This window comes from Gymnodraco acuticeps, unplaced genomic scaffold, assembly GCF_902827175.1.
Source record: "Gymnodraco acuticeps unplaced genomic scaffold, fGymAcu1.1, whole genome shotgun sequence".
Classification (NCBI taxonomy): Eukaryota; Metazoa; Chordata; class Actinopteri; order Perciformes; family Bathydraconidae; genus Gymnodraco; species Gymnodraco acuticeps.
The window spans coordinates 1,214,173-1,227,189 of record NW_022990271.1 but is presented as its reverse complement, the minus strand read 5'-3'; the positions used below and the strand labels follow the sequence as shown (position 1 = coordinate 1,227,189).

Sequence of the window (13,017 nt, the reverse complement as noted above, 5' to 3'; positions counted from 1 at the left end):
CAGTGGCACTTGCATGCAGGTAATATCCCAGACGTGGTTTTGTGTGTGGGAGAGAAATCACCTACTGTAACTGAGTTGGTTACAATGAAACACTTTTCAAAATTATAGGTGGAAGAAGTACAGGGCATAAAATAAATCATAGAATAGGTACAAGGAAACGCACGTGCAGCGTACTTCTCCCTCCTGAATGCAATTTTATATTCTAAATATATCATCATATCTAACAACCCAGTCTCACGGCATTTCGTGTTCACCAACACGATTTTTAATCTATTGATTCGTGTTCCCCAACACGATTTGCCCCTTTTTTTCGTGTTGCACAGCACGATTTTATTTCGTGTTGCACAGCACGATTTTAAAAGCAATGTATTTCTACTGCTTGAAGCACGTCTTTTTCTCCGGTCGGGTCGAGGAAGACCTGAAGCTGTGTGGTTCATAAAAACATGTTCTTACTCAATATCAAAACAATTATTGGTTTTATTTTAAATCGTATAATTTTGGACTTTTGTTGCCGTCTGTGAGGAAAAGAAATGGGGCTCAGAGCCTCAGAATACTGAAATATGTATTTTTTAAATATTTGTTTCCTTCTAATTTGTTATTCTTTTCAAAATAACACACTGTTATTTACTCACTAATAACACACAATTATGCTTGATTTTATTTATTGGTTTAATTCCATAATCTCGGGCTTTTTTGGCGTCCATCAGAGACTGAATTTCAAAATAAAAATAACCGGACATAGGCATTACCCAAGATCCTCAGCTATGGTTTTAAGCTCGTTTATTGGATGTTTTAGCCGCAATGCATGCTGGGATTTGGTGTTTATATGATATGAAATCCGGAAAACATTTGTGTACCTTGTGTGCATCTAGTGCAGGGGTGCCCAACCTTTTTTTAACCAAGAGCTACTTTTAAAGTTGCCAGTCTGCCGAGATCTACCAGTCCAAATAGAGAGGCGTAGTTACTGACAGCCTACTACCAGGTGAATACACACTTCTACTTGTATAAAACTGACCTTTGTACGATTAATACTCCATAAAATACTGCAGATCCTTTATCTTACCTCTTTCTAATCTACACACATACAAGTATTTAACTGAAGTTACACAACAGTGTTGTTGATAGAGAGTTGGAGTTTATTCACACGTCACACTACAGTGTGTAATGTTTTCAAGAAACATTGAACAGTGCTGCCACATATGACACAGGGAAAAAAGAAAAGACTCTGAACCCTTTCTTTGCCATTATATAAAAATAGTGTTGCTACAAAAGTATAAATGAGGCTTACTAATAAGACAACTCAGATCTGAAGCTACACAGGAATCTGCTGCCAAAGTGCAATAAAAAAGACAACATTAATAGAATCAAACCCTTTTTTTGTTGCATTTTAGTAGATTATAAAAATAAATGCCTTTAAAATAGGATGCAAGCCACACTAGTTTCTTAACCTGAATTGATAATAGACTATAATCAATTTAAACAGAACAGATCTTAATGTTTGCATTCTTATACCATTTTGTACAATAATTGTTATGAATAAGTTCAAACAAACTCAAACTTACAGCTGATTAATAACGGTATCTAACTTGAGTTTTTATTATATCAAAAACCTGTTGAAATGCTACTGTTATTTTTACTGTCCCCTAAAAGCGCGTCGGCAGCCTCCAGGAATGCTTATTTCACAACTTCGCCGTCTTTGAAAGACTTCATGTGTTTCGCAAGAACGTGCCTGACACGATAAGATGCTCTGGTAGCAGCCTTGCTCTTGTTGTTGAGCCTGGTGAAAATGGACTGCTGTGCATTTAGCTGTGCTCTCAGGCCCCTCCCCTTTTGGAGCGTAGGGCAGAATTAGGAGGGAATACCGTCTCGTAGCGTTTGTGCACTGTTTTGAAATGCCGCTCCTAAATGACCCTTCTTCGATAAAGCCACGCTCGCATTGCAGATGAGACAGATGGACTTTGAATTGGAATAGATACACAAATAATCATCCTCCCACTCGGAGTGAAAATTATATATTTTGGGCTTTTTTGCTTCTGCCATAATTGCGGTCTTGTGTGTGTGCGGACTGTCACTCCTGTTGACACGGACAACGTCAGCAAAATAGCGCCCACTGCTCACCAGCCACGCCCCGACACATGGGGTCACGCCGGCCAATCACAAAGCTTTGATGTGTTCAAGTGCATTATTCTGGCACGGGAAGATTATTTTATAGGACATTAACGATAAAACAGAATGTTGTTGTTCTATTTTTAGATACATCTCGCGATCGACTGGGAATCTCCCCGCGATCGACCGGTCGATCGCGATCGACTGGTTGGGCACCCCTGATCTAGTGGTTAAAGCACGTTATTGAATTATTGTGTTTGATTAAAAAAATATTAAGAGTACATACTTTCATAGGGGGAAAGTATAAATATAGAATATAAAAAATCAAGAAGATACTATAAGTGATCTCTACAATAAAACAGTTTAGTGCAGCATGTACAAAGATATTAATAGGAGGAGGTGCAAAACAGAAAAACGAATTAACCTTTATTTAAACATTAAATAACAGATTAAGGTCTTCTTTTAAATAAGAAAAAAACTTTGGGGGTATCTATCTACAGATAAATATTAAGCCTGACAAAGTACTTAACGTCTAATATATTGCTTTCCTGCAATGTTAACTATGTTGAAGCACTTATTTGAACTGATATTCTACATATGAATTATACTCTTATGTATGTAGATAGAATAAGAAATTTGCAGAATATGACAGTTTAATGGTGGAGGTACACACATATTGATAGATGTCTTGTAATGCACTGTTGAGGAACCTGTGACCCAAGTGTTTCATTCATTGCATAACTACACCGTAGTTGTGTACATGATATGTCAATAAACCTTTGAAAATCTTGAAAGGGATGTGCAAAATAGCCATAATATACAGTCTTTAATTAACTATTAGTAGAGAATAACGAGTAATTAATATACTTTATTACTCGTTTCCATTCATGTCAATTGCAGATACATGTTTAGTCTTCTCAAGCACCAACTATCAAATATCTCTCCTGATTGTTGGCACTTGACAATCACCTTACCTGAATTTTACTCAGGTGTAACTAAAGTCTGATTTAAGGGTTGTTTATATTTCACATAATTAATCAGAATCTGCAAAGTAACTCAAATAAATGCAGTGGAGTAAAAATACCAGGTTAACCTCTGAATTGTAGTGGAGTAGAATTACAAAGTAACAATGAGCTGTCATGTGGGTATATATAGCGATTTTCACCCATTTATTAATTATAATAAATAATATATAATAGTTTTACATTTGATAACGCCAATGTGTTTAATACTGGCAACTTCTAATTGTGGGAAAAACGAAAACGTTCAGTAGAGACGTCCCATAGAACATTTGGCGAAACACAATAGCCAGCATGTGTAGTTCTGGGGGGGCGTTCGATTCCAGTTTTGGATAGTCTGGCGTGGTTTCGTTCCATTTCACACAGCTGTTTGACACTCTGCGTAACCTTACGGGGGACTGTAGTCCTAAACGATAGCTGGGGATTATGGGTAGTGTAGTGTCTTCGGCCATCCTAAACTCAGAAAGGTTGACAATCGCAATGACGCTCGAAATGTCCCTTATAGGCCTACGTCTGTTTCCGGATATTTTATTTTGAAATTCAGTTCCTGACGGACGCCAAAAAAGCCCGAGATTATGGAATTAAACCAATCAATAAAAGCAAGGATAATTGTGTGTTATTGGTGAGTAAATAACAATGTGTTATTTTGAAAAGAATAACAAATTAGAAGGAAACAAATATTTAAAAAATACAGATTTCCGTATTCTGAGGCTCTGAGCCCCATTTCTTTTCCTCACAGACGGCAACAAAAGTCCGAAATTATACGATTTAAAATAAAATCAATAATTGTGGCTTGATATTGAGTAAGAACATGTTTTTATGAACCACACAGCTTCAGGTCTTCCTCGACCCGACCGGAGAAAAAGACGTGCTGCAGGCAATAGAAATACATTGCTTTTAAAATCATGCTGTGCAACACGAAAAAAAATCGTGCTGTGCAACACGAAAAAAAGGGGCAAATCGTGTTGGGGAACACGAATCAATAGATTAAAAATCGTGTTGGTGAACACGAAATGCCATGAGACTGGGTTGTATCTAAATGTACTGGGTTGTTCATTGAAATGTTCCCAAAATGCTGCGGCAGCAAAACAGGAAATTGAATTTTTGCTCAGGTGAGTCGCATGTTTTTTTCCTGAGAGCAGCAGGCAGTCAGAACAGCATAGCTTTTGATGTCAGTGACTTTGACTGTTAGTCAGAGTTTATTTATAGAAAAGTAGGTACAAAAACTGAGGTTTTCTGAGCAAAGTCAAAGGGCCTGATAATACCTGCTTTTATAACAGAACGACCTTAATCATAATGTAATCACTGAGTTAGAATTATACTCTGACTCACCCGATGTAAAAGTCATGCCCATGGCACGTTTCTCCCCTGGAATTCTCCTTAACACTTCGACTAGCATTGCTACTTATTTTGCAAGAGCACTGTCACTGCATCCTGTGATTTGCACCACTCAAGATACACAGATACAAGCCAGAGCAGCAATCCCGATAGTTGAATGACTTGAGTTGTACATATGCAGTGAATATGTGCTGGGCTTATGCTTACATTTAAACAAATAGCAAACTGTCTGTTGGAGCATGAACATTTCCACCAAAAGCGTATAGCTTACAGAGGTATGGCTTACAGTCAGTTAGTTAAACAATAATGGATTAGAATGGTTGTTGAACAAGAGTGCAGGTACTCATGTTACTATGTTACTTCACAAGGATGCATATTCATACTTAGCTTTAAGATGTTTTCATAGTAGCAGATGCTGAATACAAAAAAAAAATCAAGATCTGAAAGCATTCCGGGTTATGCGTTAATAAAAGAAGCCTAAGAACAGTTATTATAAATATATTTTTGAACAGGAATGCAATTATGGATCCTAATTCAAACCAAGCTGGCATAAAGCTTTTATTTAAATCGTAAAATGATAAATAGCATTGCCCAACAGTAACTCACCCAAGGCTCAAGTCTTTCTATTTATTCAGTTTAATGAACATTATTAGTGACCAAGAGATATTTGACATTTAATACAATTATCAACTACCAAATGTTGCTCTCTTTGAGCTCTTCGTTTTGATGTGCCATCCTATAACCCAACTTGTTAATGAGACTTGCTCACACCTTACAGAATAGATGGATCTATTCATTCATTGTAAAGCCCATTCTGTGCTTGGTGGGCCTATTTATATAAAACATCTCCTTTTCAAGCAGTTTTCTCTACCATCCACCCAGTGCTTACAGATGGAGTTAAAACATCTAAATATACCTGATTTAATTCATGCTAAGTAACAATCACAGGGAGCTCAGCTTTGCAAGATCTATAAGATACAAGTTAGACAATTATTAAGTGCAGACATGTAAGTGATCTGGATAATTTATCAGTGCAGCTAATATGCTATGCCTGTGAATGAGCTGAGCTGATGGGCTTTGAGGCAAACCACATTAATCAATGAGCAGATGAAACATAATTAATGAGAGAGACTGAATATTGCTAGATAAAATGAGTTTACAGCAGTCCGGCAGACCAGATGAGTCTCTGCCAGATTAGGAGAGTACGATACATTGTGTAAAAAATGAAAGACTGGGGTCAACACTGTGTCCTCTGTGAGTAGTCTCAATTTGTAATTAAGATTCACTTTCAGGTAACTACTGAATGACTACAAGGTGGTGATCAGAGCAGAAAACAGTAGAAGAAACAGGAGCAGCTTCCTCTGATCAATGTCTCAAAGGTATTATGGCTGACCTCATGGCGCAGTTTAAAAGCCCCCACATATTGATTAAAGCAGCTCTGATGTTGTCAATGTGTTTCAATGGAGAGAGTGGTGCTCCAAATTGCCCCCCAGCGCTGCGCTCAAATTATTTCAACTCTGACCTTGTTTACCGCTGATCTTTCGAAGCACAACCAATCAGATGACAGCTGTATGTAGTGGCGCAAGCTAGCAAGAGAAGTATCCATAGAGACAAAACTTAATTGGCGGTTTGCAGCACGTAAAAAACTGCTTATCATGTGAATGCTTACTACTGTTGAGCTTTATTATAGGGTACATTCAGTCACAAGTATTAATAAATAATTGCAAATCATCTGCAAGTCTATCAAATCTCCTTTAGCAGACTACACCTTTGGGACAGCAGCCCGGCCATCACAAATTTAGAGTGCATTATCATGTCCATGCTGGAATTTGGGCACTAGAGGTTTTATGTTGTTGTTAGGACTAAGTGGAGGTTTGTATTGCATGACTTCATGTACAGGATAGTAAGATGTGTTGACCCTATCTCAAAATCTCTGCAATGAGGAGTTGAACAACATAGCTGATAGGAAAAACGGTCATATCTACAACAATAGGATCGACTCAGGATGAAAAATATTTTCTCCAGTCTCAATACATATCTGACCTTTAAACTCTAAGTGCTGCAGTATAATCCGTTATCCTCAGTAATGGTGCAACTATTGTTTCAGTTATAACAGTAAGATAAGATGAGATAAACCTTTTTTGACCCCCAAAAGGGAGCACTCAGTTGCAGCAGCACCAAGATAGCAATACTACAGATTAGAGAAAGTCGATGAAATAATAAAAAGAGGTTCATAAAAAAATATCTTAAATAAGAATATAATACAAAAATAGAAAACTATACAAGAGCATATGGACACAAAAACTGCGGTGAAAAGGGAATACATAACATCCCTCATATCTATACATTATCATTCAAAACTAACAAAATGTTTAGTTTACACAACAACAAACAGTACCTTTCTAGCACCAGTTCCCAGATCACAAAGCTCCGTTGCTAATTGCTACATTTTACATTTGGTAACACTTTATATTAAGGTACACAAATTAACCATCAACTAGTTGTTCATTAGCATGCATATTAGCAGTATATTGGCCCTTTGTTAGTCATTATAAAACACTTATTAATGCCTTATTCTACATGACCATATTCTACAAGTAATAAGCCATTAGTTGAGAGTTTTTCCTCAATAACACTCTAATTAGTGCTTATTTGTTGCAAGTAATGAAGTTGTTGTACATGAGTTTTGGTGTTGTACATGAGTCTTTCTGCCCAATATGGGCCTAATAAGGCAGTAGTACCACAAGAATAGTAATTCTCCCTTAATAATCGATCTCAGACAAGGACAAATGAGGAAACAGACGCAGGAACATTTCCATGAACTCTCAAATTTCTGATCCATCTTGAGATTAACTCCGAATTCTGCCCCACGGTGAGAGACTCGGACTCAGTTACTCTTGTGGTGCCGTCAAACAAAACGACGGGTACAATTTGAAGCTGTTACTCTGAAGAAAGCCAAAGGATTGTCAGAGATACAGATAGATGTGGCTGGATAACCTTGTGGATCAAGTCAGCGAAATAGAGGATAATGTTGCTTTTTCTTGTTTCGCATAATAGTACCAAGTCTGAAATGCTCTGATACTGTGACAGCAAGAAATTATCAAATTAGAAACAATTATTATGTTATAACATTTAATTACGAGTCCAATTCATGTTTTGGATAAGTGGTTCCATTGCCTTTAAAACACTGTAATGTATTTAATAACTTTTCTTTTCCTTTTTCTTTTTAGATTAATCATGTTTCTACTCTGTCTATATAGAATTGACAACAAATATACATGTGAATAATTTCCAGAGTAAAGAGGAAAACCGAGAAAAAGTGAAAAAGAAACTGGAAAAAAAAGTGAAAAAATATTCATCAGACTTTGTAGATTACGAGCCTTCTGTAAAGAATAGAGCACTGATGAGCTATTACCCAGACGGACGCATTGCTTCAAAAATAAATGGGGGACAAATGGAACATTGGATTCGTTAAATAATGACGATGATGATGAGCAACAGGGGTCAAAGACATTCACTAGTTAACGTCGGAATTCATTAGTGTCTGGAGGACTTATCTTAAAGCTATTCATCTGAGAAAAGGCCCAAGAATCAAGTTTGACATTGGTAGCATATAACTTACAAAAATAAAAAGGTTGTCTATTAAGTTTCACAGAAGGGAAACATGTTGTCATTACATAGTATTATCTTAGTAATAACCACATTAGCTTAATAGCTCTATTGCATTCTAGTCTTGTTTTGCTTTGTTTTGTGGGTTTCTTTGATCGGGAGCAACTGAAATCAATTACTTCATATTTGTTCACAATGTCTTTGACTGTTTAACATTTTCATCAGACTATGTTTAACGTATCCTAGGAGACAGGCAAACTCCCAACACGCTAACAGACACAAAGCCTTCAAAGTTTATATTTTTATATTAACATTTGATGTTATGCTATGTCTGAAAGTAGCAAAGTCTGCATTAAAAACAACTTTACATTTCACTAGCTAAGACATTGCATATCATATGCTTCTATCCTTACAACGTTTTAAGAACAGCTGCTCTTCTGTAAATATATGAATAGCTTAGGACCAAATTACATCTCTAAATGTCTATTACCATATAAACACTCTCTGCTGCTTACTGTTGGTGAGGAAGCATTTACTAACTATTCACCAGAGAGCTGGGACTAACTTCCAGAGGATATTAAACTTGCACTAACTTTGACCACCTTACAATCCAGGTTAAAAAACAAATTTGTTCTGCTCTGCCCTTGACTGAACCTGAAATACTCATCGTAAAAAATCCTGTCCTCCAATCAAGCAAGACCTGTCAAGCCCAACTAAACTCTACAATGTAAAAGTCTGCCAGAAGATGGATTTATGGATACTAAAAACCATGTAATCAACCTTGAAATCAATAAAAAGCTGTTTAGTTCATAAATCAAATCGCAATACATTTAAAGGGTAATGGAGCTGCCAATTTACTTTGGATGGAGGAATCCTTCCTGACATAAATGGAGTTAGATGATCCGGTTAGCAGGAAAAGTGTTTTCTATTTGTTCTTTTGTTACAATTTGACATAAAGCCACTGTTATTTGGTTGCTGTCAATGCAATCTGGGAGAACATCTAGGGGGGAAATATAATGGGAAATATATGTGGGGGATGACTTTAACAGCATTGTCCTCTCAACAAACCATAAGAAGGTCATTTTAAGAGACACACTCATGCTATAATCTGTTTGCAAACCATACAAACAAAGCAAGCCCTCATATTTACTTCATAATACGTTTCCTCTGGGAAGAACTGATTGGAAATTATCACCATATTCTGCTCACAGCAGTGTTTACCAGCTTTATAAAAGAAACCAATTACAAGTTTTATCGCTTGAGAACTAATGACAACAACATGCAAATACTATATTCCTCTGAGAAGTCCATATCAAATGATAGTAAATACAGTTTGGTTTAATGGGACTTTGTTGTATCCTTTGAGCATAAGAATAAACACTGAATAAAAAAAAGAATTCTGTAATTTGCTACTTCTGATTAAACATATAAAACAGTTTGACACTTCAGTTGTCTCACCATATGTTTTCAAATAACAGTGGGAGGGAGTCACATCAGGCTAATGTGCTGTGTTGTTTCGCAGATGACAGGTATCATGGGCTAGGAATAGATTGCTACTTTGAAGGCCATTTGAAAAGTCATTTGCCAGCAGGCGGTGTCAGCTGGTGGTGCTGAAAATCATGGGATCAGAGCTGAGAGTGGCGGAGGATGAGCGGGTTGACCTTTCCCTGCTACCCACTGCACTTACTGTGGGAGGAGCCTGCTCACCACGGTGAAACTCACATTCACCTGCTCGATTTTTATATTCCAAGACAAGGTTAATCGAGCAGTTCTGCATAAAGGTCGAAAAAGGGGCTGCTACCAAAAGGAGTGAGCCTTAGTACATGGGTACCTTCTCTTTATACGGTTTTTACAAAGTCAAATAAATAAGGGAGAAGTTTCTATTTATTGAGAAGCTGCTGGCGGGTGTCTAGTAATGGTCTGGCTGATATGCCAGTCTATTACGATGTACGGTACTGACAAAAACATAAACATATAAAAACGACAACAAAAATTCAGACAGAAATAATTATTAAATAAAAAGAGAAAAACAAGATAAAAGAGAAAACTAAAATAGTAGCATCTTGTATTAAGGTAGCATGATACAGAGAAAAAGCTCCCATTTAAACCGTTTTAATATTATTCAGTAATTGACTCTAACCCAAAGCACTGTAAGCAAGCAAGACGTTTTGTCCCATTTTATTCAATTTCGTTTTGATCTATTCCCCCCAATAACTATTTGATGCTCTCTTTTATCTTCACTAAAGTCTGACAGACAGCGATAATTAATTGACAAACCAGCAGCCTGATGGGAATAATAGCCATCTGGGAAGAATCAATACCACAACCTCCCGTGAATCATATAGCTCTTCATCAACCAGCGGTAACAGAGCATTACATCTACTCAAATGTACACCACTTGTCCACGATGCGTCTGTAGTGATGGTGTTGAGAAGAGGACAAGTGATGGCTTCCTGCCTCTCGGGAGGGGGATGGAGGACTTAGATGGATTGTCACAGTTGAAGTGCATGTTTATGGATCAGCTCTGACTGAGTGCTCCTTTAGAAAAGAGTCTTCGCTGCCCGATCGATGGGGTGATTATGTCATTGTTACCTTCCACTTCATTATGGATCCCTGTGAGATGAACATGGCTAAATAAAGAAACGGCCTTTCATGCACGCTGCTGTGTGTTAATCTGCCCTTTGATGTTTTCATATTCAGCGGTGCTAGCAATGTGTCATCCACACCCAGACAGGAAAGAACAAATAGTTAGCGTTATGAACAACAGCTCATTAGATGTGTTGCTACAAAAGGAGCATGGCGGAAATAGTATGTGACAGGGACATCAAGAGCGTGTGTGTGTGTGTGTGTGCCTTACCTGTTACAGTCGACGTGCAGCAGTAGGTGGGTGGCGCTGATGGTGAGGGCGATCTTGTGCCACTGGCCGTCAGCGAGGCGGTAGGGGAAGGACTCGGAGCGCGGCTTGCCTTTGAAACGGTAGTGGTAGCGGATCTCCTCCCTCACCCCGCTGCTCTCCAGCTCAAAGTAACTGCAGAGGAAGAGAGGGGAAGTCAGAGGTGCTCAGTTTCCTGGTTTCCAGTCTCTTTTCAAAACTCATTGAAAACTAGAGCCTGCAATGGAAATTATGATTATCAGAAAGTTTAATGCTATGATGTTATATCTAACATCTAAATGATAATATTCCTTGTTTTTATTTATTCGTTTGATTCTATAATCTTGGGCTTTTTAGCCGTTTCTCAGGAACTGAAATTCAAAATAAAATAAGCGAAAACAGACGTAGGCCTACTGTATATGGGAAATTCCGAGCATCATTGGGATATGGTGTTAATGCGATATGAAATCCGAAAAACATTTCGGAGTTTAGGATGGCCGAAGACACTACACTACCCATAATCCTCAGCGATCGTACAGTCCCTTTACTTTATTTTGAAAAAAAGCCCAATATTATAGAATCAAACGAATAAATAAAAACAAGGATAATTGTGTGTTATTGTTGAGTAAATAACAGTGTGTTATTTAGAAAAGAATAACAAATTAGAAGGAAAAAAAGATTGAAAAAATACTGATTTCAGTATCCTGAGGCTCTGAGCTCCATTTATTTTCCTAATGGACGGCAAAAAAAGTCCGACATAATACGATTTAAAATAAAAACAATAATCGTGGCTTGGTATTGAGTAAGAACATGTTGTTATGAACCACACAGCTTCCGGTCTACCAAGACCCGACCAGACAAAAATAAGTGGTGCAGGCAAGAAATGTGGCGTATCATATGCACACAACACTCGGCCTCAGAACTCAATGGGGATGGTTGGCGTATCATACTGTATGCACGCAAAATCGGACTTCTGCGTATCTATTGCACGGATTTCCAATGTGTAAAGTCGTGTCATTTGTACGCAGACTGAAGAGAGTGGGTTGGTTATTTCATTACCCAGCTGACAAACTATCAACATGTGTGTACACATGAAGCACAGATTTGATACTTCATCAAACAGGTGAATTGCTCTGTGTCAGCCTGCCTAACCAAACTGAAAAAATAAAGATATTTCTGTCTCAGTTTCACCTGCTATTCTCACTTAGCGGTGTGACTGCAGGCGTTCGACCGGCACCACAGGCCCTCTCCTCTCCTCCCTCATCAGCCACGCTAAATTAAGAGCTAGCCAGCCAGAGAAGGCGGCAGCCGGGAGCCGCAGGCAACCAGTCATGACATTTCAGCTTCCCTGAGGCTGAAAATGACCCCAACACAGGGACTCCTGGCCCCTCTCACACATAAACACACACAATATACAGTGTGTGACACAGCTTTCCAATATATAGTCCAAACCTAGCCTATATAAAAACACACACAGGCTCTCTCACACACACACACACGCACACACACACACTCACACACACACTCACACACAGGGATCAGGCCCATCCTATTCCAAAGTTCAACAGCTCTCATGCATATTTATGATAAGGGAGAGTGGACCCACTCCAGAGAATATCAATCGCGGCTGTGAGGAAGCAGATTTTTTCCAGCTTTCTCTTGGATAAAATATACAATATATATATATAATTTTCATACTGACCAAGTACACATTTTAGAAAGTATGTGACAATGTAATACATACAGTACATACCTAGTTATGACACATAACATGATTTTGTGTACAGATATGTCATGTTCTGCATGTTTGATTGATCTGTATCCAGAAGGAAGACAGGAAGTGGGCCATGTTTATACAAAATGTGTTGAATGTATTTGCATTAATTTGAACTGTTAGAAATATTTCCACATTCTCACACTTTTCATTTATCATCTTCCTTCTTCTCTTTTTATTGTTAACTGAATAAGGCTGAACATGAGCTGTCTGAACCTGGGGTTCATTGAACAATACGAAACTGAACATTGGCATTTATATTGGATTTTGATTGTTGTTTTCTTTTATTTATGTTATTT

General features: G+C 37.8%; 1 protein-coding gene across 2 annotated transcripts in view; it reads right to left on the bottom strand.

The window, feature by feature from the left end:
- LOC117549252 (protein kinase C-binding protein NELL1-like) overlaps window positions 1–13,017 on the bottom strand; it is a 350,120-nt gene that overhangs the window by 277,952 nt on the left and 59,151 nt on the right. For both annotated transcript variants that reach the window (XM_034220977.1, XM_034220978.1), the window contains exon 4: window positions 10,930–11,100. In XM_034220977.1, coding sequence (XP_034076868.1) covers window positions 10,930–11,100 — 171 coding nt within the window. The remainder of the gene's footprint in view (window positions 1–10,929; window positions 11,101–13,017) is intronic.